This window comes from Malaclemys terrapin, chromosome 1, assembly GCF_027887155.1.
Source record: "Malaclemys terrapin pileata isolate rMalTer1 chromosome 1, rMalTer1.hap1, whole genome shotgun sequence".
NCBI classification, from domain to species: domain Eukaryota; kingdom Metazoa; phylum Chordata; order Testudines; family Emydidae; genus Malaclemys; species Malaclemys terrapin.
In genome coordinates this window covers 72,582,814-72,609,145 of record NC_071505.1, presented here as the reverse complement: position 1 = coordinate 72,609,145, position 26,332 = coordinate 72,582,814, and the positions used below count along the sequence as shown (strand labels likewise).

Genomic DNA, 26,332 nt, shown 5'->3' with positions numbered 1-26,332 from the left:
CGCATCTCTCTCTCTGTGATGTTCTCTCCCCTCCCTCCATTCCTGATGCTTTGTAGAGTGTGAGAGTTAACCCTGGAGGACTCAGCCAATTGCCAGTTCATCATTTAGCAGTAAGGCATTCCCTGGGAAATATCCCACCCTCTGACTTCACCAGCTCAACCAAGCCTCACAATCATCATCGCTGTGTAGCAGTATTAAATTGTTTGATTAAAACTTATACTGTGTGTGTGTGTGTGTGTATGTGTATATATATATAGTCTTTTGTCCGGTGAAAAAAAGTTCCCTGGAACCTAACCCCTCCCCCCCCCCCATTTACATTAATTCTTATGGGGAAATTGGATTCACTTAACATTGTTTCGCTTACAGTCACATTTTTCAGGAACATAACTACAACATAAAGTGAGGAGTTACTGTACTAGCATAGTAAAAATATTCTTTTATAGGACACTACTAGAATTCCAAAAACAGATTCTCAATTTTAAACACTACTACAAGCACAAACCAAGAAGAAGAAATAATTAGTGTTTTTTTTAGTAACAGGAGGATACATTTAGAAGTGTCAGTAATGGTATTTTTACACAAAATAGGCAAGTAATGTAAATATTTGCTATTAGGAACATTAGTATGTAGTTGCCAGCCAATCATAATAAAGGAATTTGTGGCTTTTTTGTTAAATCAGCACACTTGAGTTTAATTAGACACATGCATTCAGGGTGTAACCCAGATCCCATTGGAGTCAATGGAAAGACTTCCACTGATTTGGGCATTGTGGATCAGGCCCTTAGAAACTATGCCAACCAAGTGCATTTTATAAATGAACATGTGATATAAAACAAATAAATAAACAAACAAATGCAAAAGCTGTATCTAGCTGCACAGTAGTTTCCGTGCTCACTGCTCTTACAGGAAAACAGTCTCTGGGTATGATTACACTGCAATTAGACACCCGCAGCTGGCCCGTGCCAGCTAACTCCAGCTTGGGCTCTGGGGGCTCAGGCTAAGAGGCTGTTTAATTGCAGAGTAGACATTCAGGCTCAAGCTGCAGCCCACGCTCTGGAACTCTCCCATCTTGCAGGGTCCTAAAGCCAGGGGTCCACCCCAAACCTGAATATCTACACCACAATTAAACAGCCCTTCAGCTCAAGCCTAAATCAGCTAACATGGGCCAGCTGCAGGTGTCTACTTGCAATGCAGACATATCCTGTGAGAGCAATACAGCTGTCATTTTGAAATTACATTGTCACGTTTTATTGTTCTCTGAGTGACAGAGGATATAGTGCAAAGCAATTACCTATATGGTTAGTTTAGAACAGCGGTTCTCAATCCACGGCCCAGCTGTGTGCTAAAAAAAATTCAAAATTTGCCATTCTGATCTGAAAGGAGGTGGGGCTGGCTAAGGAGGAGATAGCATCTGGCAGCCTGCTGGAGCGTTCCTGTCAGCAGGGGAGCTGGTGAGTGCTGCAGGGAGGCAGGGTGCGGGAGAGTGGGTCTCTGGGAAGGTTTGTGGGGAGGGAGGGCACTCTGAGCACTGAGGGGGTGGGGGCGCTGGGAACTAGGGGTTTGTGGGGGGTGCTACAGCATGCCCAGGTTTTAGGCTGCCCAGACCCGCGCTGCGATGGTGTGGAATCAGGCTGCCCATCCCCACGCCCTGGGCTCCACTCCTGGCCCCACTCTGTGGAGAGGTCTTTGGGCAGGGGGGCTGGGCATAGGGGACTGTGCCGGGCTTTTGTGGGGGTGATGTGGTTCTCAACTTGCAGCCCACATAACACATTGTGGGCCGCATATGCAGCCCAAAATGATAAATAGGTTGAGAACCACTGGTTTAGAACAAGCTAGCTAGATGCAATTCTAGCTAGATGCAAATAATGGTTAGCCAATCTTAAACTGTTCCTATTTGTTTTAAGGCTGACAACTTACTCAGCAAGGTTGAGTACAGAAAATAAAGAAAGCCTTTGCTACAAAGAGCTTAAAACTAAAAGATACAGATGGAGGAGCACAATGGGAACTGCAGTTGAGGAGATGGCTTGATGAGGGTGGTCTCTACACATCCTTTTGATTTGTCTTCCCTTATCATGGCAGGGCAGAGACAGGTCCTGTCTTTTATTTGTCCTTAGAGCACCTATGTACACTTTGTCCACTATATAAAAAAAATCATCACCATCATATTCAAAATAGTGTTAGCACCAAAAGCCATTTATAGGATAATTCTTTATAGATTTCCCCTTACATCTCTGTTGCACCCTCTTTATTAAAGGCTCTTTCCATATATCAACTATTGATATTGAAAAAATGTAGAGGCTCCCTTTGCAAGTCCAGTTCTCTATTTTTTTTCTTTTTTTACACAGGAGTGTGCCTAGGGAAAATAAAAGCAATGTGTGAACAATTCTCCTACCTTCACTAAATAAGCTTGGCAGTCACTGACGTAATCATATTCCAACCCATCAAAAGTATAATAATGTCGATCCCCGTAAACTGTACACACAGCAGGACAAGGATAACTGGTGCATGTGAATATCCCTCGTCGGCAAACACTGTGAGAAAAAGGTAATATAGTCCATAATGGCTCATAGAAAAGCTATTTTCCTTCAAACCCTTATTTTTCAAAGAAGTTTTCTTACGCTCTTTATTTTGACTTGTGGGGGGGAAAAACAAGGAAGGGGAAAACTTGCATGGCCATGTTAACCCAGAGTTGTGCTGCATGCTGCCCCAAAACTGTGAGCTTGCCAGTGTTGCAGAAGTGGCAAAAAGGTGGCCTTAAACCCACATATTTGATAAAGATGTGCAGAAAATGAACATGAAAACCCTACCAATTCCATGGCATGTGAGAGCATTCCCACTGCCTCCTCAGGGTGCACTGGCAGCATGGATAACTCCAGCACTGTGATGCCACTCTACAATGCCTAAGCCAGATTCTTAGAACACTAAGAAATTCTGTTTGTGTTTCATTTTGATACATTTCTGAGACAGGATCTACATTTGTTTAATACATGGAGCTCTCCTATTACTATCAATGGATGTCCTTGTGCCAAACGAGCCCCAAAGTTGCTTACATTTGGAGGGCCAAATTTTGCTGTCAGTTACATGAAGTGACTTAAATGGAGTTGCCTGGTGTAAATGACAACAAAAAATCTAGAGCCTCTGCTTATGCATGTGTAATTAATTTTCCGAGCTCAACAATTTGCTAGTAACATTTTCACACTGTCACTAATTTGTATGTGCAAGCTGACTACAAAGCAAGTGCAAATAGGTTGTGTCCCTCAATTAGATTTTTTTCCACATTTGAGTTAGCGCATAGAAAGTTGTGCGGGTGCCAATGCAGGCCACGTTGAAAACCTGTGAAAGGAATCCAGGTGCTAGCTTTCCAATTTTAAAAATATTTTAATGCTGTTTAGTTGTTCTATTTCCTTTAATTTTTTGTGACCCATTTTTTTTCTTTCATGGTCTTGGCTAATGAACAGATTCTGGTATCCTCACTCATACTAAGTAGTACCTTATCCTGCACATAGCCCCAAGCCTTACTGGAAAGTAGCATGGGGGATAGCTCAGTGATTTGAGCTACTGGCCTACTAAAACCAGGGTTGTGAGTTCAATCCTTGAGAAGGCCATTTAGGGATCTAGGGCAAAAATCTGCTTGGGGATTGGTCCTGCTTTGAGCAGGGGGTTGGACTAGATGACCTCCTGAGATCCCTTCCAACCCTGATATTCTATGTAAGCTCATCTAGCTGTATCCTGAGCTACCAAATAACTAGCTTCCTCACTCATGATTTTACATTCAACTTTTCTCTTGTATTCTCCTTCATAGTTTCTCTTCCTTGATATTTCCCTTCCCATACCACCTTCTTTTTCAATGTAGTTACAAAATTTGCTGTATTAAGTATAAAGTTCACTTTATTAATAGGCAATGATGTTTTGGAAATATGTAAAACATAATAGTCACTTACCAGGTATAGCAAGGTGTAGCTATCACTTCTCCGGACAGATACTCCCAATCTTTCCAGGTACATGGACAACTATCAGGAACATAACATTTCCCTTTATGCTCTGCCATCCTTCAAAATAGAAAACAAATAATTGTTTAAAGTGAAAATCCAACTACGTGAGCTTTAACTACCCACCTAAAGCACAGTTTTTCAACTGTGGCCAGTATAACATTGCTGGTCACTGGAAAACCTGCTGGTGGTCGAGAGAGCTGGCTGGTCACATTGTGCTGCCTTCTTACCTCCAGCTGCTCAGCTACATAAAAGAACAGTTAAAATATACTACAGGGGTAGGCAACCTATGTTGGGCATAGGCGGCACACGAGCTGATTTTCAGTGGCACTCACACTGTCTGGGTCCTGGCCACTGGTCTGGGGGGCTCTGCATGTTAATTTAATTTTAAATGAAGCTTCTTAAACATTTAAAAACTTTATTTACTTTAGATAGAACAATAGTTTATGTGACGTTGTGCAGTCTATATGGTTTTATAAAAACTTGATAATAAGTCAATATAATGTAACTGAGATAGTTTTAGAGAAAATATGGTAATAAGTGAATGTAACGTAACTGGGATATGCTTCATGCAAAAGATCTCTTGTAAGGTATCATTACAAAGCTTATAATCTACTGAGTATGATCATCTAATTTGTATAAATGTACCACTCTTGTATCTAAAACTAGAAATATAAAATGTAACTCTGAGGGCCTATTGTAATTGTGTAAAGTGTGGACCATTAATGATGGTTTGGAATCTTGATGACTCCCATTGTCTGCAGATGGCTGTATTTACCTGTGAGTCTTCCTGTATGTGTGTGTGCTGGCAAGTGAGTAATGAAGTCTTGCAGTGACATGTGATCATGTCACCTGAACTGGAATCCATCTTTAACCTGGTGCTTTTCCAGTGAGGGGGGGTGGAAACCCAGAGGGACAAAGGGTTCCCGCCTTATGCAAAAGATATATAAAGGGGGGAAGAGAACAGAGAGGGAGAGGAGCCATCATGAAGAATCCCCTAGCTACTCACTCCAACAAGAGCTGTACCAGGGGAAAGAATTGTGCCCAGGCCTGGAAGGTGTCCAGTCTGAGAAAAAACGTACTGAAGCATCTCTGAGGGTGAGATTATCTGTATTCAGTTTGATTAGGCATAGATTTGCGCATTTTATTTTATTTTGCTTGGTGACTTACTTTGTTCTGTCTGTTACTACTTTGAACCACTTAAATCCTACTGTCTGTATTTAATAAAATCACTTTCTATTTAGTAATTCACTCAGAGTATGTATTAATACCTGGGGGAGCAAACAACTGTGCATATCTCTCTACCAGTGTTATAGAGGGCGAACAATTTATGAGTTTGCCCTGCATAAGCTTTATGCAGGGTAAAACGGATACATATACACATACACACACACACACACAATATATGTGTATATATACATAAACACATACACACACACACACACAGTGCTGCTTTCATAATACCTGCACATATATTTCACAAAAATATAAATAACCAGTGTGACACGGCTTTCATTTGAGACCAGAACACACATACCAGAATCAGGATATTCTTGTACCCATTTGCCAGTTGGCATTAAGGGGTTCTTCGGTCACGTAAAATATAAAACTAGTCTTTTTTTTTTTTTTTAAACTCAATGGCAGGGAGAAAGTTTTTAATAATAGGATTTTCTTTTTAAAAATTAAACAGAATTGTTCACAATTAGAAGGAGGGGTAAAGATTAGCCTGGTCTCATTGATACCTCTGATCACTATTATTTCTTGTTCCTCAACATCTCTTTCTAACAACTGACTACATCAACTGAGGCTAGCACTAGTGCCTTACAATTGCAAATTTATAATAAGTCTGTAACCTGCCCAGGACTGTCTTTCAGTCACACTCCATATAAACTGGATATCAGGAAGCCTATTAGTTACATTTTTTTTTCTGTAAAACAGAAATAATTTCTAACCCAAATATTTTGGAGATAACACTTTTCTATTCCATCTGGCTTGGGACTAGAAAAACAAATTGAGCCTGCATGCCTGAACAGTACAATGAAATACAGAAACATAATTTACCACTAATTATGCACTAAATGTGAATTTATTTTCCATGCAACAAAGTGAAAGGCTAATCTTTAAATAAATCAACTAAGATTTTAATGTTTATCATCACAGTTTCATCCAACACAATCTGAGATGGATTATGGTGGTTAAAAACCGGTAAACAGAGTCACATCATTTTATATCTGTAGTACCTTTGGCCTTTCCAACTTAAATCAACTGTATGTCAGTGTGGTGGATTTGGAACTGCTCGTATAATTAATACTGTATCGTGACCAGGTTATTCTGATGTGTACTGCATCCATACGTTGAGTTAATTCAATAGCATGGTTGTCAGGAAATGCATCCAAGAAGGGTGGCAGGAGTGGATCCGGATATACATTTTGCAGTAAACACCTGAGATACAATGCAGGAACCATTTTCTTTGATGCTCTGGCTCAACCTCTTGTGGCACTCACCAGACAGATTCCCCAGAGAGTAAGACTGGCCTGCCTAGGGCTCTAGGTAAGGTAGAAATGAATGGAGACCTTTTGTTGTTTTATAATCATTTTCTCTTATGTTAAGCTTTGTTCCTATGGCTAAATAAATATATTTATTACATTAGCTTTAGGGAAGGCTGTTTTGGGTCATCATAACCCATGGTCATAGGCTCCCAAAGGGAAGAAGTGCAGATTCCAAACCCAGTCAGACTAGCTAAGGTACACACAGTTGATGCACATGGCCCTGTAGCCTAGGACCTGATCTAAAATTGAGAGAACTGCAGGATTTTGTGAAGAAAAGGTAAGGCATGAGGCCTAGCACCTGTGGGGGTTGCACTCATGGAGACAAGAGAAAGAGTCAGTGGTACAGATAATCACGATTTTGCATCTCAGAAAAAAAGACAGCATGATAGATTCAAATGTTTGCAAGCAAAACAGAAGAACGAAATTTACAAATTGAACTATCTGAAGAAAAAAAAAGAACAGGGGGTCCCTGTGGAGGCAAAGTATTCCGTCCCGGTGGCTCTACTAAACACTCTGGCTTACACTTACCCTGGGGGGCAGATACAACCACTTGCACATGGTGGTGATGGCACACAGGTGAAGTTCATGGCAAGGTTTGCACAGGAGATCTCACAGTTCACACCAGCTGCTGGTAAGCCAGGCACCGGATATCTGCAGTCATAGTAGATTTTTCCTTCAGGGCATGTGTGAACTTCAAATGTAAAATGCAAATTGAATGAGATCAGCTGCTCCTTTGCACTGAAGGTTTCTAATTCTTTTAGCTCACAATTTATTTTTAAAAATATTGTAATTAATAAGATATACTATTTAAACTAAGTGCATTTTGTATGTGTTCGACTGCAGTTAAAGTGAAAATGTGAATTTTCGTTTATATTCTGTGTAATTATTTCATTAAGAATATCTATTAACTAAGGTCCAAAATTGAAAACTTCAGTGCCTAAAGTTAGGCATCTAAATCAAGGCACCAAGGGCCTGATCCACAGCCCATTATAGTCAATTACCAATCACTTCAGTGTGCTTTGGATCAGCCCTTAATGAAGTGGCTTGATTTTCAGAGGTGTTGAGCACTCACAAATTCCATCAGAAATCCAACTGAAATTTCATCTGCTCTGCACCTCTGAAAATCAGGTTTCTTCCTTTAGATGTTTTAATATGGAATTTGGGGGGTTAATTTTAGGCACCCATGTTTGAAAATTGTGGCCTATGTCTTACAAGAGGTGCTTTTAAAAATTCTACTTAAGTGACTTAGGAATACAAGTTGCATTGAAAGTCAGTTAGGTCAAGATAAGTAACTTTAGACTGAAAAAATCGTTGTCACAAAAAGTGGTGATATTTAGCATCTGATGAGATGTATATGAATATAAAAATGCAAATGAATGAATACTCGATAGTAAACATTTTCCCCGTGAAACTGTAAAATAAGACAAGAATATAAATCACCTGCAGTTGTAGCAGTTTCAGTGCATTTCATTGTTCCATTCAAACACTGGCTGGCATAAAGAAAACAAACCATCTTTATTCCAGGAAAAAATAAATCACATATCTGCTGCGTATGTAAGAAAACAACTTAGCAATTATGTAGCACTCTAAAAACACTACCTAATTTAAGCAATCTAAATCAAGAGGGGAATGATCATTAAACTCTAGAAATCTAAATCTGTCCAAAATTCTGTGTGTAATTTATTTCTAGGGTTACCATATTTAAAAAATAAAAAAAGAGGACACTCCCCGGTGCCCTGGCCTCGCCCCTTTCCCACCCCCAGCCCCACCCCAACTCCACCCCCTCCCCTGAGTGCCCCGCATTACCCCTCCTCCCTCCCAGCCATGCGAAAAGGGCTGCCTGAGCGCTACCGGCTTCACAGTTTGCCGGGCAGCCCCCAGACCCTGCGCCCCCGGCCGGAGCCCGGAAGGGTAAGTGCAAACCGTGAAGCCGGTAGCGCTCGGGCTTCAGGCAGCCCCCATGCCTCTGGACCCTGCGCCCCCAGCCGGGCACTTCCCCTCCCGGGCTCCGGCGGCTGCTGTGCTCCCTGAACTCCTGGGCTCTGTAAGTGCCGAGCTGCCCGAGCGCTACCGGCTTCGGGCAGCCCCCATGGCTCTGGACCCTGCGCCCCCGGAGTCCAGGAGGGGAAGTGCCTGCCGGGGGCGCAGGGTCCAGAGGCATGGGGGCTGCCCGAAGCCGGTAGCGCTCGGGCAGCTCGGCTCTTACAGAGCCCAGGAGTCAGGGAGCACTGCAGCCCCCGGCGCCCGCTCTAAGGTAAGCCAGGGAGTATTTTTCCCGGACATGTTCGGCTTTTTGGAAATTCCCCCCGGACGGGGGTTTGATTACCAAAAAGCCGGACATGTCCGGGAAAAACCAGATGTATGGTAACCCTATTATTTATATTGTCTCAGGGTATTGGTAATGTGATACAGGCCCAGATTAACCCATGTGTACTTGCATAAGCCCCCATCTCAGGGAAATAACATGAGACAACTGGGGCGCAGTGGGGGGAGGGGGGAACTAACTGGCACAACAATGCAACACCACTTGCTCAAATTTGGCCCAGCCACACCTCTGTCATGACAGAGCCAAACCTCAGCAGCACTGCGGCCTAGTGCGGTGGATCACACCCTATTCACTGAAGTTTGGCATGGCCACCTCTCTGAGCACCACACCCAATTGATCAGCCCTGAAACCCTGTGTCTCTCAACACTTACTGAACTTTGACAGCCACTTCAAACCTGAGCAGAGTGGGGCCGAGTGACTGTGAAGCGAGTGGAGCTGGACAGCCGGGATCAGGAGGAGCCACCCTAGCCCAGGATGGGAGTGGAGGGCTGAGCCACGGGGGAGAGGAGTGGAGGGGAGGGGGAAGGAAGGGCAACTTTGAGTGGCTAGGAAAATCCCAGAGGAGAAGGGTGGGGTTGAGTTGTTGGTTGGCTGTGGGGTGAGTGAGGAGTGTTGGGGAACTGCAGGGTGATATGGTTTGTGGCAAGTAGGGGGCAATGGGGCATGGTGAGGTTGGGGCAAGTGGGGAATATTGAGTGGTGGTAGGATGAGTTGTTTCTTTGGGTTTAAGATTTCTTTGTTAAGAATGTATGAAACCAGTTTCTTTCAAGAATTCCTTTTCCAATATATGAAATAAACATGGATCTTGAAGCAGTTAGGCCTTGATTCTGAATTAAGAACCACACAGGCATAGGGGTCTGCTCATACAATTCTACTAGCAGGATCAGGGCCTGAGTGAGTCAAAGATTAAACACTTCATACCAAAACCTACCAAGAGCCTGACTGTGTGGGCAGGATTTCCGCAGGCTGGAAAGTTCTGCCTTTGTAATAGCAACGACAGCTAGATCTGTGAAAACAAAGCTTATGCATATGGGTATAAAAACTATATGAAATAGGCTATAAGGATATTTACTCTTCAAATCCTAACTAAGTAAGATAAACATGCAGTTTAATTCTCTAATTGATCTGCTTATTTATATTTACAGTGCAAGCTTAACCTAAGGCAAGACTTAAATAGTGAAATCCTGGCCCTATTGAAGTCAATGGGTATTTTGCCATTGACTTCAATTGGGCCAGGATTTCATTCATATCCTGTAATGATCTTCAAATTACTTATTTGCTGTTTCTGTGTGTTGCAGCCTCACAGAAAGCAGCTTTTCTTCCTGGTTACAGGTTGAGTATGGCAAGATGCAGCCTGATTTAGGAACATAGGAATTGCCATACTGAATCAGACCCGAGTTTCATCTGGTGTAGTATCCTGTCAGACACTGGCCAGAATGAGACACTTCAGAAGACTGGATAAGAACCCCGCAGAAAGTAGCTGTGGGGTAATCCGCTTCCCACATTGATTTCTAATAGCTAGAGACTGGCTAAAACGATGAAAAATGAGGTTTGCTATCCTTTCCAAAATAGTTATTGTCATTAATTGTAACAACTCTGGATATTCTTGATAACCATATAAACATCCAGTCCTTTTTTTAAATCTTATTAAGTTCTTGGCCTCAATGACTTCCTGTGGCGACGAGTTCCACAGTTAATTACATGCTGTGTAAAAAGGTATTTCCTTTTTTCATTGTGAACTTCCCACCTTATAATTCAATTGAATGTCTCCTTGGGCTTCTGTTATGTGTAATGGGGAACAGAAGTTAAAGATCCACCTTCTCTGTTATTTGATACACCTCTATCATGTCACCTCTCATTTGTCTCCTTTCTACAGTGAACAATCACAATCTTTTCAATCTCTCTTCATATGAGAATTTGAATTTTTACATGACCTTGAACATTCTCATCGCTCTTCTCTGAACCACCTACAGATCTGCAATATCTTTTTTTAAGACTGGGTGACCAGTACTGCAAACAGTATTCCAGGAGAGGCTGCACCATTGATTTATATAAGGGCATTATGATAATTTTATATTATTTGCTATCCCTTTCCTTATGTATCCTAACATTTTGTTAGCTTTTTTTGACTGCTGCTGTGCATTGAACAGAGGTCTTCAATGAGCTGTCTACAGTGACTCTGAGGTCTCTTTCTTGAGCTGATATCGTGAATTTAAAATCTTGTAAAGTGTACGAGTAGTTTAAATGTTTCCCTCAAATGTGCATTACTTTACATTTTCTGATACTGAATCAATAAATCACTTGTCTTGTTGGCCATCAGTCACCAATTACACTATCAGCCAATAACTGGTACAGTAACAGTGGTGGAGAAAGGGGAACACAAAATGAGATGCAAGAAAGAGTTCTATTTTAAAGGCTTGCTGCAAAGCGACAAACACGGTATATTCAAAACAATGTAATATGACTTACATTGGCACACAAAAGTTGATTGATTCTTCAAAGTATTTGCCATCAGGACAATTGCATCCTTCAGCACAGTCGTCATTACACACATGCGGGGCAGAAAGGGAAGAACAGGAGTGTTCGCAAAAAGAAGAGCACCGATGGTACAGCATACCACTTCGGCACACTAGAGCTAGGGAGGAAACATCATCATCTTATGAGGTTGCAATAAATACACTGAGATACATTCATGCCAGTGTGAGATAACACAGTAAGACATACTGTCCCAAATTGCCACAGAGATGTGCTGGGGTTTAGTCACGTGATTCTCAGCTAAACCTGAGGCCAACTCTGATTTCAAGTGTGTTAGAAATTTCTTGGCTTCATCCATTTTGAGGCTTTAAATGATTAAGTTCAGGATGCATTTTTGTTGAGAAAAACCCTCGAAAAAGTATGCGTGTTTCAAAGTATATTCGATATATTTCTAGTAACTCAGTTTCTAGGGGAGAGGAAGAATGATGCAGTGGTTAGGGCATTAGCCAATGATTTGAAAGATCTGGATTCAAGTCCCTGCTCTACCTTCCAAACCACACTGTGACCTCTTTCCCCTCCTTCCAAAAAATGACACCCTCAGCACTGCAGCTGCATCTACTGTGTATTATGTTCATATTTGAACATCTCAAAGCAGAATTCTTGCTTCTGATGCAAAGCAAAGATTTATTCTGTTTCAAAGAATTTCTCATCATTCCCCATTTCTAAAACTATTCTTCTTTTGCAAATGTTACTCACCACAGTATGAAACTTGAGATCTGAAATCAATAGCAATTCCATGCTTGCTACAGATATAGGCATAGTGTGCAAGTGCATTACACAAACAGCTGCTTCCACATTTACAGGCATCAAAACGGCACAGCTGGTAGTATAATCCTGGACTGATGTATGGGTGACATGGAGCAAAAAGTTCTTGATTGATGATATCACAGTGGGATGCATAGCCAACTAAGGGAAGGCAACATTTTCTTTTTTGGCAGTACCCATGATAATATATCAATCAAAAATAAATAGCAAAGAGTATCAACAACACACCAATTCATACAACTGTGCAATAAAAGCTTCTACATAAAGTAGTTCCATAAAATACTGTTCTTTGTAACGGACATAAATATTTTAGCAATGAACTTTGCTTCACTAAAAATATGTAACTAAATAAAAATCTATATTGAGGTGAAGGAAACATGTAAATGGAAACAGAATACATTTCAAAAGCATAAGGAAAGTCATTGAGAATTTTGGAGGTTTGCAATGGCCAAACTTTTCTTGGCACGCAGGCTGGGCAGTTATTACAAATTGGAGCTTTGGGACCCAAGCGTCCCAAGCCTACTGCTCTCTCCACGCGCCACATAGTGCTTCCTGGAGTTACTGACTTTTTGCTAGCCTGCCCACTGAAATTCTTATCTGGCACAAAATACTCCATTATTTCTGCTTTGGTGCTGAGCCCATTTCATGCTTTTGTTCATTTTATCTCCTGGCATTAACAGAAGCAGAGGGGGGGAGGGATAGCTCAGTGGTTTGAGGATTGGCCTGCTAAGCCCAGGGTTGTGAGCTCAATCCTTGAGGGGGCCATTTAGGGATCTGAGGCAAAAATCTGTTTGGGGATTAATCCTGCTTTGAGCAGGGGGCTGGACTAGATGACCTCCTGAGGTCCCTTCCAACCCTGAGAAGCAGGTGACTGAATGCTTGGCTGTTACATGGTGGAATAGCTGCCACAGATGACCATTCCAACTGCATGGCTGATACCTATGCCAGCCCACCATAGGAATGCTGAAGGGCCACATGTGGCTTATTGCTGCACTTGGACCTCTTCTACAGTACTTTGATCCTTAGATTCCTAAAGATGACCATACTTAGCCTTTATATTTGAGTTCAAAGGACAAGAGCAGAGCAAACTCAGATTTTGCTGTCTCTTGCCACCAACCACACCTCTCCCTGAGCCAACCCTCCTGTAGTCTCTCCTGGAGCTGCCAGGAAGGCTCAGCTCTTCCTGTTTTCCAGCTACCACCTCCCCAGCCAGCCACATCAACACCGCTGTCCTTCTGTGTGCTATACGAGATGGCATCCATCGCCATCCACCACTGCTCCTCTGCATCATCTACCCATGCTGCTTTCCTGTATGAAACAGGGCGTGGAACTTGACAGCAGAGGGAGGCAGGGCAATCTTTCAGGCAGGCCAGAGGAAGGAAGAGGGTATCTTGGGGGGGAATTGGGGAGATGACTCTACACAAAAATCCTAAAGTGGCCCCCTTGCATTGGCCACAGACAACCACAGCACTCTAGAAAACTGCCCAGCCCTGAAGATATAAAACTCCTTGGGATTCACTAGCTTCCTAAAAGTTAAAGATTATTCTGGGCTCAGTCCTGTAGTCTTTAGTCAGGATTCAATCCCATTGGCTTCAGTGGAGGTAAGGCCTGATTAAGGACTTGAAGATTATACCCAAAAACATTAAAAATACTGAATCCAAAGTATACCTGGGGATAAGGCACAATCACTGTGAGCTACACATGCATATCAGAGAGGAGACCTAACAGCCTTCAAATCTGCAAAACACATCTAAAACTAGGTAATCACCTTTGCATTTGCCAACGGTTATTTCAGTTTGTATATTAAGGACATTAAACACACCAAAGGAAAGGGTTTGCAAAAAAAAAAAAATCAGTGTGTGTCTAAAACTGAAGTTAAACTAATACCCACAGATAATCTGTAAGTAACAATGAAGCTCATGCGTCTGACGAAGTGGGCATTCACCCACGAAAGTTTATGCTCCAATACATCTGTTAGTCTTAAAGGTGCCACAGGACCCCTCTGTTGCTTTTTACAGATCCAGACTAACACGGCTACCCCTCTGATAAATGAAGCTCAGGCATCATAGAGAGAACAAAATAGGGGGGAGGGATCACGCAGTGGTTTGAGCATTGGCCTGCTAAACCCAGGGTTATTAGCTCAATCCTTGAGGGGATCACTTAGGGATCTGGGGCAAAATCAGTACTCGGTCCTGCTAGTGAAGGCAGGGGGCTGGATTCATTCAGGGTCCCTTCCAGTTCTATGAGATAGGTGTCTCTCTCTATATATATATATATATAAATAAATAAATAAATAAATAAAATCCTGATCTAGTAATGTGGTTAAGATAAATCAAAATTCCAAAAGTGAGACCGTACCATTTTGTTGATTAATGTTGCAAGGATCAACCACAGGAATGTTGACAGGCGCAAAACAAGCTGAGGAAACCTTCCATGCATTGGCATGAAGCTGAGGGGTTCCTTCAATCATCCCTGCTGGAGAACTGAAGGGAGAGGGAAAGATAAAGCAAAAGATCAGCACTGCCTGGTAGAAGGGCTTCTCACATAGACTAGTTATGTCTTTGCATTTGTTCAGATCTCTCTTGCACATCCATTGTTTCCACACCACAGTGGAATTACCCTGTCACTGAATTTTGTTTAAGAATCTTTATAAAGGAATGAAAATGAACAGAACTCTCATGAAAACATTTTCCTTTACAACTGGCAGATACTACCTTTGAAAGTCTAACAGCTATTCAGTGTGGTATAGGTACAGAAACATTTTGGAAAGTTAAGTATACTTAATCAAGGCTTGTCCAGTGTTCTTTGCATTATTACCAACATTTTATAACATCTTTACCAACTCTGTCTTATAAATTCTTTAGAACATTCTTAAATCAGTTCCACTAATTTCACGGAAACGGTTGTTGACTATGTCCTTGTTCACCTCAGGAGTGATTTTCAGAACTGCCTCGGCGACTTAGGGACACCAATTCCCAAATGGACTTTGTGGCTCTAAATCACTTGGGCACATCTGCAAAATCAGACTGCTCACTGTCATCTTGCCATAGAATTCAAGATGGTGATGCTGCAAAGGGCCAGAGAGATGCAGACTCAGAGTCACTTCAGAGTCGACACACATTTCTGTTTTCAGATAAATGTCAAACTTCTGTAAGTTAGGTATGAAATTGGAAATTTGTATAGATTCTAGAAACAGAAGTAGCATCCCGGAGCCAGGGTATTTGCTCAGTCACAATAGAGAAGAACAGAGCATTCATAATACATTTTAAAAAAATCATTAAAACCAAGAAAACAAATATGAGAAATGAATGCTCTTTCGGGTTTCCTGTCTCCATCAGGGCTGCCCAGAGGGGGGCGGGGGGGAAGTGGGGCAATTTGCCCCAGGCCCCGGGCCCCGCAGGTGCCCCCACGAGAGTTTTTTCGGGGCCCCTTCCAGGGGCCCCGGAAAACTCTCATGGGGCCCGAGGCCCCAGAGCTTCTTCTGCTCCAGGTCTTTGGCAGCAATTCGGCGGCGGGGGGTCCTTCCGCCCCAGGACCTGCCACTGAAGCGCCCTGAAGACCCGCAGCGGGGGGTCCTTCTGCCCCGGGACTCGCCGCCGAAGACCCCAGGCCCCCTGAATCCTCTGGCCGGCCCTGGTCTCCATTTGTCAGGCTTGCCCCAGCAAACAACAACAACCCCTAACTCTTATTTAGCACTTTTCATCAGTACATCTCCAAGTACGTTACAAAAGGAGGGCAGCAGCATTATCCCCACTTTACAAATGGTGAAACCGAGGCACAGAGAGAGAGCTGAAGTGACTTACCCAAGATCACCTCACAGGCCAGTGGCAGGCCTGGGAATAGAACTAAAGTCTTCTAAGACCTGCTCTATCCACTGGGCCACACTGCATCCAATGTATGGATTTTGAACCAGAAAAATCCAACATAGTGCAAAAAGAATGACAATTTGAGAGTATGGAATATAAATGTAGGACGGGATTTTCAAAAGTATTCAGTGTTGGCCTGCTTCCCTTTGAAGGCAGCTTTATTATTGACATCAAGTGAGACAAGTTATGACAAAATGGAGAGCTGTTAAAAAAAATCTACCCTTGAAGCACACTATAGTGGATTTCAATGGGAATTTGTTTATGTTTGTGCCTGTCTTTAAAAAGAAAAACATTGCATAATTGACCAATTTTATGATTAAATGCAAATCAAATCACTTTGTAAAAAAATGATCTAAAAAGGAAGGCCAAGGTTCAGGTCTAAGTATAAAATGTGTAATGTTCTTTTTCACAACATATCAAAAGCATTAACTTTTTAAAATAAAAGTTTCTCTCATCAGCTCATAAGTTGCTGGAGCAGTCACGTGGCCCATAAACTCTTGCCTGTGATAGCCAAGGTAACCCCAGGGCCCAAGCCCTGACATAAGTAATAGACACTAGCTATTGTTGTGGATATGAAGATAAACTTAAGCTGTTTCCTCTGAGAAAATGAATCAGAATGAGTCCTGCTGTCTCACTGGCCACATGGTTTAGGCTCAGCAAGTCAAAGAACCTCAAACACGTAAGCAAATTCATTATTTAAAAAAGCAGTCTCCACATTTTTTAGCTTTCAAAAAAGTATAATAAAAGTCAGGTTCAGCCTCAGCTAATATTTTACTGATGCAGAAATGTCTGACCTCACTTCCACCCCAAGCAAGTACAGTCATAGCCGAGTTGGATGAGCCATGAAGGAGAGCAGAATTTGGCCATTGCTAAAACTCATATGTTTAGTGAAGCATCAAAAAAGCTGACAAATGGCCAATTCTCAATGATGTTTTAATTTTGTATTCAATATGTCAAACAAATACTCTTTCTGTAAAGAACTGTGATAGAGTTGGAAGGATTTTCAGGAAGGTAGAGAAGTAGAACTGAAGGGAAGAGGAAAGGGTATCCTTTGTGATTAAGGGATTCTTCTAGTTTAAAGTTGTGCCAATCCTAATAAAATTTAAGGAAAAAAATCAAGTAATAATAATGTTTAGAAATCAAGGGAGGATGGTAACAGTATTGGATACTGTAATTTTTCCTGGCTCTGATGCCCTGTGCTGATAGTTTGGATGCAAAGGAGCTACCTGGAAATACCAGGAATAAAATGGTTCAATATACAAATGACATGTTAATCTTTCTTAAAAAGGAGGATGGCATACAGTGATTTACAGAGTAGTTTCTTGCCATGTCATGGTCGAGATAAATCAGCCTGGTCACAGAAAGGCTGCTTTCCTTTGTTTAAAAAAAACCCTATTCAGTCCATAAATCAAAAGAAAACAAAACGTTTTACCAAAAAAAAAGTGAATCTGCTAAAAAGTGAAACATATTTATTGGTAAAAGTATGCCAACTTCATCCCCCCAACAGAGAGCCATGAAATGACTCAAGATCCCATCAACTGTACTTCTCACTACCTTCCTGGTGCTGCAACCCCAATACAACCAAGAAATAAAGAAATTGTTAATCCTTTTGTGCTGGTGTTTCCCAGTAAATCCGTCGCCAGCAGTGGACTTCATGCAAGGAAATCTGACCTCCGGCGCCAAGGAGTTAAACAATGATACAAAACCTGCCTTCTGTTAAATATTTGCTTTTACTCAGCTTGGGAATGAATCATCTCTCTGTCCTCTGAAACCCCTGTAGTAATTCCTATAGAGTGCTGCCACTAAATCTAGTAGAGAGGATAAAGATGCTGCTAGACTCAACCAAGCTGCTCAATGGATTTTTTCTGTTTGACTAATGATAAATATGTTAACTAATATGCTCTCTGGCAAATATAACAGCGCAATCATGATCTTGGCAGACATAGATCTGACCTCTGCCAATTCAAACCACTGACAAGATGTAACAGACTAAAACAATCCCTTGATCAATTCAGAGCCTACATTTTTAATACAAAATAGAGAAACACAATATAGCTATATTCTATATATGAGATGTATTCTGTATATTAGATAAATCTCTAGTTGTTCATTTTTCTATGATTGCACTGTCATAAATAATCATTTACATTTATATATTGTCTTGCATCCAAGCATCTCAAAACACTTTGCAGACATTAGTGAGTTAAGCAATTTCACTGTGAAGTAGGTAAGTTATAGTCACTATTTTACACATAGTAGAGTCCAGAGGTGAAATCCTCATCCCACTGAAGTCAAAGGGAGTTTTGCCATTGACTTCAATAGGGCAGAATTTCACATCAGGAATCCTGACTTCCAGGCCCCTTCTCAACCTCACCAGACAACACTGTCTCTCTGTAAAACTGATGCATCTCACCTTTGGGGCAGGAAAAGCACAAACACCTTGATTCTTAAGAACTTGACAGAGAAATAACCACTGCATAGGGTACTGAGTAAACCAATTTAATGTTAAAAAAGAAAGTAGCTGAGATTCTTGTAATTAAACTCAAGTGTTTTTTAACTGATTGGTTTATCAGAATATGAAAGTGTTAGTGAAATGACCGTGTCAGCTGGTTAGATTTCTCTGAATATTTCACCTGTTATTAAATTCAATCTAGACATATATAAAACAAACTTACAGAAAATCATCTCTTAAGTTCCCATTAAAAGTTCCACATAGACCTAGTGTTCTTCTTTTCCAGCTGGTATTGACTTGTATATAAAGTCTCTCCCCACCTTTAGCAAATTGAATCTTTAATCCAAATCTAGTTTTCAGCTGCACAAACAAAGAAGACAGGTTCCAAATTTCAATGTCTCCTGCACATAACAGAAAAAAAAAAAGTAAGTAATTTTTCCTTGCTTGAAATATTTCCATACAGAAACCAGCCCTATGGTTTTAAATGTTTCAACTTAAAAAAAAACAAACAAACAAAAAAAAAACCTTTGAAAAGTATAGAAATGCAATTAATGGACCATACACAACATCAGAACACTCCAAATATCCCTGCCCACCCTGCACCAAAACTAATGGAGACAACCATGTACCACACTGTGACAGGCCCAATTGTGGTTCACTACTCTGTGTCAGCAACTCTTCTCAGACCTAAATACTCACTACACCCAACTCACTATGGTTATAATCGGTATCTAAAAGGTGTCATGTAATTTGCCATTGGAAAATTAATAACTCACTGATCATTAATATTCTTGTGCGATATATGTACATGGTGTGCATTAAGAGGTATGGATATATGCTGTTTAAACCAGGCATGGAGTTGGCAAACAAGTCTGTCCTAGACAAACAAATGTGTATTTGCATCTCTGACCAGCCCTGTTGTCAGGCAGAGACAAGGAAGGCCTATACATATTTACATATTAGTTAAACTAAACTATTAAGCGGGGGGAGGAGATAGCTTCCAGCAGAAAAGAGAAACTTTATCTGGGATATAAAGACAGGGGGCCTGAACCTTAAGTGATAAGCAATTGAATCAACAAATTATATACGATATTACAGTATTATAAGTGTATCGAGTGAAGTGTTTTATGAAAGCCTATGACAAACTACTAATTAATAGCATTGTAAAATGTATATATTGATACCATATAAGGAATTATGGATACTCATTGGTATTAAGCTTTACAGCCAATGTCCAAACAAAGGGAGAAACACGCCTCTCCCAGACAAGAGGGGATGTTGCAGCTATTCACTTGTCTCCTATATAAATTAAACATGGTGGAATCAAAACAATTGAAACCCCATTTACTTACAGGGGGAGGGGAAGACCACAAGAAGGAAAGAACAGCACAAGGTCACTCCACCTCTTGAAACAAGGTCATTGAATTTTGGAAGATATAAACAAAGACAGATGCCATCTCTGGCATTCACCACTAGACAGACAAGGTGACAGAGCTCTTGCAAGCTGAGAGAGATGGATCCTTCAACCAAAGGGGGGGAGGGTTAAAGTCTCTGGGATCTGAATATAGATGAGAAACCTGCTTAGGCAGAGATCTTTCACCTAGGAAGACGTAGGAAGTCAGCGTCTTGTACTTCTGTGGAAGATCATGACTTGGGGAAAGTCAGACAGGGCTGAGAAGAAGGAAGACTGGTGAGAAAAATCATCTTGAACAAAGCCTGTACCTTGCTAGATTAGGTTTTAAATTTCTAGATGTGCATTTTCACTTTTATTTGCTTGTAACCATTTCTAAATTTATTTCTTTTAGTTGGTATCACTTAACCTATGTCCTATTGTTACTAAAAGTTTTATTTTTATTCTAAACCTACTCAGTGTTGTGTTTGCAGGGAAGGGTATATTCATCCCAGTGAAGTTAATAAGATTTAATGTGCTTTTGTCTCTTTAAAGGACCAAACAAACCTTATTATTTCTCGGAGTTGTCCAGGAGAGGGCTGGACACTTCAGGGCACATGGTTTTGGAGAAATTCAGGAATGGGAGTGCATTGGGGTCACCTTGCTGGTTGTAATCCAGGCTGGTGGAAGGCAGACAGACTGCTGGGGTCAGACAGTGCTGACCCAGGGCTGTCTAGTGCGCACACACACACACACACACACACACACTCACACTCACACTCACACTCACACTCACACTCACTCTCTCAGGATGTGACCTGCATGTTTGTAGGCTAGCTGTGAGCATTGCAGGCTGGAAGCTACAGCAGCAAAACATTTTAAAACACCCAGGGCTGTAGAGCACATGGTGACACAACCCCCAAACCCTGTGACACACATCTTCAACATTGACAAAATGAACCAGATGCCACAATTACAGTGTACCATAATCAGCATAAAAATGTATGCATCACCTTCCTGTACGCGTCGGCTACTAGACCAGAGACTATTCTCCCTTCTTTGACAAGACAGCAACAACAACATCATGCCTCTGGTGAGATGAACGACAGTTCCATTGAGGACAGAGTCAAGGGAGAATATGGATCTATTCCAGATCTGCCAAAGACTCCCTGTGTGACTTTGGGCAAATCATTCAGTCTCTGTACCTCAGCTTTCTCATCTGCAAAATGGGAATACTACAACTTGACTCACAGGGGCGTTGTGAGGTTAATTAACAGAGGTCAATAAGGTGCATTGCAGTGTTTATATAGAATATGCTACCTAATAACTTTCTTATTAATTATTATTACTACATTTGATATACAAACAAAAGCCCTATCCAGCACCAAGTCCACCTTCCTAATAAAACCCTTATAGTGCGCAATGGAAATTTTACAATCATTGTAGCCAATTATTATCCATAGTGGTTGGGTTCCCTGCAGCTGCAGACATCTTAAACCCAGTATACCTTTGCAGCTAATTTACATAATACTCTTTTGTATAACTGCAGTGAAAATGGTTTAAGATGCCTGCAGCTTCAGACAAAACACTTCAGTGTATAAGACTTTAAAATGTTCCTAGCCAATAGCCAAAACACCCAGTTAACCAGGGTTTAATAACATGTCCTAGCTGTAATACCAAGATATCTGTCATAGACAAATATGTACCTTACAAGGATGTTCCACAAGGTAGTGAGGCTAAAAAGGTAAAGCTTCTTAACTACATTCCCAAACTTTCCTGTGCTTAAGCTTTAATGTTTTGGGGTGGGTTTTTTTTTTTTAAGTGTCATCTTAACTTTTGAATTCTTTGCCTCATATATTTGTCTTTGATAATTAAAATATTCTGCTGAGGGGTTTCCTCCCAAACCAACTAACCAGGGCCGGCCCACAACATTTTGACACCTGAGGTGGGAAGCTCAAATGACGCCCTCATGCTTGGGCCAAAACTTTGAAAGGTCTCAATTCTGCCTTCTTCCTGTTCTACTCCTCTCATGGTACTGCTCTGCTACCTACCCCAATAAAGGAGAACTAACAACTTAAAATGCCTTGTTCAAAAATGTTAAGTAACACTTAACTTTCAAACACATGAACAGCAAATGTAACTTTTCTTGTCTGCATAGTAAACACTGGCATTTTTATCTTTTTGAATAATCAAAGTGGTGCTTTCTGTGCCTTTTTGGTTGCAAAGATTTGAACTGCTTCCTGAAGGTCCACAATCTGGGCCAGCTCGTGCTCTATTGAGATGGTTGCAAGGCTGACCAGCCTCTCCTGTGTCATTGTGGAACATAGATGTGTTTTTATTAACTTCAGCTTGGAGAAGCTGTGTTCTCCACTGACAACTGTTACAGGAAGTGTTAGAAGTATGCGCAGAGCAACAAAAGCATTTGGAAAGAGGGTGGTCATCTTATTTGTGCACATATATTCCAGAACAGCCTTTGATCCTGCTGAAATGTATCTTGAAAGGGCTTTCGGTTCATCACCTAAATCACTCGCATCAATATTGCGCATGTCATCATGTGTAACACTGTCTCTAGTGTCCTGCATTGCTGGTGTGGGTCTTCTTCAGGTATAGTGAGGAGTTTTGGAATATCATACAACATCCCAAATATACTGCTGTGTTCCTTGAGCTGCATGAAACATTCTTCAACTGACTGTATTGCACAATCTAGCACCTGGTTAAAGAATTCAACTTTGAATTGTTGTTTGGGGTCTCTTACGAGATTATCCCATGCCTCGTAATTAAAATGTCTTCTTCTTTGGTGACTCTTGTATTCTTGAATGGATGGGAAAATAGCTTCAGTGTGAAGTTCCTCTGCCAACTTCTGTGCAGTCTTCAGAACGTTTTGAAATCCCTCATCTGACCGGTCAGACGGTAGGTATGACTTTGCTTTGTCCAGTTGTTCCATTGCTCCAGATATATCAAGGTCAACATCTTGGAGTCTCTTGCTTACAACATTTATTTCAAACGGTATGTCATGCCATAACACTAAGCCACACAGAAATTTGAAGTTATGTATGTTTCTGGTGATTCCATTTCCTTCTGCCACTGTTCCCCCAAGAACAGTTCCTGTCATAGCATTATCCTCCATAATGGCAAATATGGCATCATCTATCTTCCCAATTTGGTGTTTGATAAACTTTATTGCCTCCACTCGACTTTCCCATCACATGGCACTCAGTGGTTTCAGTGTCAGAGAGGAAGCTCCCAGATGTTGCTTCAAAATTTGCCATCGATGAGTTGATGCAGAAAAAAATACATAGATGCTTTGAATTACATTAAAAAATTCAGCAGCCTCATGAGAAGCTGATGCTGCATCACTGACCACCAAGTTCAATGAATGAGAACTGCATGGGACAAAAAAAGCTCGAGGGTTTAACTCTCGGATCCGTGTCTGCACTCCTCTGTTCTTTCCTCTCATGTTGGCACCATTATCGTAGCCCTGACCTCTCATGTCAGCTATCACAATTCCCATATCTTCCAGCTTTTTAAGAAGCATATTTGTCAAACCAGCTCCTATAGTATCATCAATGCCAATAAATTCTAGAAAATACTCTCTGACAGTCACCATTGCAGGGACATTTCACTAGGTTCTATTGTTGTTACAAAACGCACCATTAAAAGTCATTTGTTCCGTATGGCTGATTTCAGGTGTGCAGTCCAGAATAACAGAGGAATATCTTGCTGACTTCAGATCTGCCACAATCTTCTGTTTGACTTTTGTTGCCAGTACCTGGTATGATCTCATTTTGAATTGTTTTTCCAAGGTAGTGGTGTGTGTACATTTCTTGGGTGGTGACTCTTCTTAGATGCTCCTGGAGTACAACATCAAACTCAACCATCAGCTCCACAATTTTAAGGAAGTTTCCATTGTTTGGCACATACAGCTGATCTGAAGTGCCAGGCAGTGCTAGGTTTTGGGTAGCAAGCATTCTCATAATGGCAATGAGCCTTTTCAGAACATTTTGCCAGTAAAGAGACTCTGATGCAATCTTCATTTGATGCTGATCATCTATGGTGGCCTTTAACCTTAGTCTCATGTCAAGCTCTTTCCACCTATGGAATGCTCTCTGGTGATTTGCTGCCTTCTCATGGCATGCCAGATTTTTCCAGTCCTTTGTTCCTGTAGAACCCAATGTGGCTGGAACATTAGACTGGAAGAGTTTGCAACAAAAACAGTATGCAGCATTCTGGGTTTTTGAGTACATAAGCCATGGCCTCTCCACTTTGTCACCATTGGGGATTTCACGCCAATAATGTGTTGGATGGAAACTTCTATTTTCATTGTTTTGGGGGAACAGGAAGTTTTTCACTTGCTGTGGCCCATGCAGTACAAGGAAGTCCCTCAGTCTACTGCTCAAGTGGGTCCGCAGTCCTGGATCATCTAGACTTCAGGAACTAAACTGAGCAGCAGCTTGTTTCTTGCTCCTCCACCCCCCTCTTCTCTGATCTACACTTTTCTTCAGGAATGTGCATGGTTACATCCCTTTGAGATGGAGATATGGATGCTGCAGTAGCTGCCAAGTCACCTGCACTCTGACTAACTGGAAGATCAGGCATCTCCTCACCACTCTCATCCTCACTGGGGCCGGAGGGCTCACCGTGAACATTTGTGTCTATGTATCTCAGGAGAGCTCCTTCCTGCTTAGATAGAAAAGCTTCCTTTGCTTTCTTTCTTTTTCTGAATGCTGCCCTAGAGGGGCGTTTTCTTCTTTCACTCATGACTGCCGTTCTGTGCCAGCTATAGTGGCTCTCAACACTCAGTTGAAGGGGACAAATAAGCAGGCTGGTAGCAGGGCCTGAGTGAGGGAAAATATCAGCGTCTTAAGGACCTAACTGGCTCCTACTACTTCAGTTGACTGCCTGTTCTCCTCAAGTGGGTTGAGGGAAGCAGCAGGAAACAGGAAGCTCCCTGAGAAGCTGGTGTTAATTAGTCCAGGCTCCTGGGGGTGCTAGAGAGGTACATAAGAGGCTCCTTCTCTTCCTCTCTCTCCCTGCAGCTCCTGCTGCTTTCTGTTATTCCCTCTCACCTTTTCTACCGCCTGCCTGTTATGTCTCTTGTGCCCTCCTTCCTCCAGCACAGCACTCCACCATCTCTGTGCATGTAGAGCAGAGAGAATACATATGCACCAGCAGCAGACACAATTTTCTACACTCTGGGTCCTAGTGGCGCCCCCCACCCCCCCAACAGTCTGGCACCTGAGGCGGCCGCCTCAGTTTGCCTCATGGTAAGTCCAGACCTGCAACTAACTCATTTATACATATTCACAAACATCTTAACAAGTTTGTCTGAGAAGTGGACATAATCAGATGCTAGCTTCAACCTTAGATTCTCACTCGTTAATCCTCAAACCAACCCTCTGAGGCAGGTAAATATTTCACAGTTTTAAAAGTTAGGGAAATGAGACAAAAAGGTGAACTAACTTTCCCAAAGTCACACAGCAAATCAGTATCAGAGTCAAGACTCATGCATTCTTAGCTCTCAAACCATGCAGATGCCATTAAACCAAGTTGTGCCTCGTTTGCATTTTGGCTTGCAACATGTTCCAAGAATAAGTAGGACCATCCCTTTAGCATCAGGACGATCTGGCAAAAAAATCAGAATGGCTGACATCTGTAGGTGTCCTTGGAAGTATAACACAGGGATTCCCCACCCCTACATAAATTATTTCTAAAGTATACGCAGCAGTCCATAGGTTATTAAAATTAAGAAGGTTAAGTCTTTTAACAGTACTTAGCACCTTTCATGGTTTGGGCCTTCCAAGGAATTATTTACTTGTACAAAAGTATAATAAAAAGCATTAGAAAATATGAAGGCAAGAATGTGAACTCTAATCCATGTTTTTCTTACCATTAAAGTTAAAACCCTGGCTAGGGCCAGTTTGGACTTCACCATCCCTGGTAAGAGTCACTTGTTTACTCAGATCATCTTCAAGCACTAGTGTTACAGACTGGATGCAGCCATGGTCGAGGTTCTGAGTGAAAATGAATTTTATCAACAGACAGAAAGATACAAAGAGTGTTTTACTAACACTGAATTAAATTTCAGTTTGTTCATTCAAAGGTATGTTAAAATAATGTCAAGTATTTAACTTTTTCAAAACAAATGAAATTAAAAGTTAAGGTTGCTGTTAACTCAGACCAATAACATATCCTGAACTCTTCAGCCACAAATTGATATGGATGGCAGTTAACGTTTTAATATTTTTGTGAACTTCTTAAACATAGTGTTCCAAGGAATGTGATATCCTATAAATTAACAAATAAGTGTCTCAGACTGCTAAGAAATCTCTCTTACCTAGCTGGCAGTATATTAAACCTATCAGTCCTGTCAGTAAGAGTGTTTTTCTGTCTAAGACACCTGCTCAGGCTGTAACCAAATATGTAGATACCTGTGTAATCATGCATGAATGAAAAGGTCTGC

General features: G+C 41.5%; 1 protein-coding gene across 4 annotated transcripts in view; it reads right to left on the bottom strand.

Annotated features, from left to right (window-relative positions):
- Nucleotides 1-26,332, bottom strand: part of OTOGL (otogelin like) — a 141,543-nt gene that overhangs the window by 91,639 nt on the left and 23,572 nt on the right. For all 4 annotated transcript variants that reach the window (XM_054027238.1, XM_054027247.1, XM_054027256.1 and 1 more), the window contains exons 16-25: nt 25,760-25,883; nt 18,706-18,883; nt 14,523-14,647; nt 12,096-12,305; nt 11,334-11,499; nt 9,796-9,870; nt 7,979-8,028; nt 7,067-7,229; nt 3,942-4,049; nt 2,393-2,531 (exon numbers count right to left, since the gene is read on the bottom strand). In XM_054027238.1, coding sequence (XP_053883213.1) covers nt 2,393-2,531; nt 3,942-4,049; nt 7,067-7,229; nt 7,979-8,028; nt 9,796-9,870; nt 11,334-11,499; nt 12,096-12,305; nt 14,523-14,647; nt 18,706-18,883; nt 25,760-25,883 — 1,338 coding nt within the window. The remainder of the gene's footprint in view (nt 1-2,392; nt 2,532-3,941; nt 4,050-7,066; nt 7,230-7,978; nt 8,029-9,795; nt 9,871-11,333; nt 11,500-12,095; nt 12,306-14,522; nt 14,648-18,705; nt 18,884-25,759; nt 25,884-26,332) is intronic.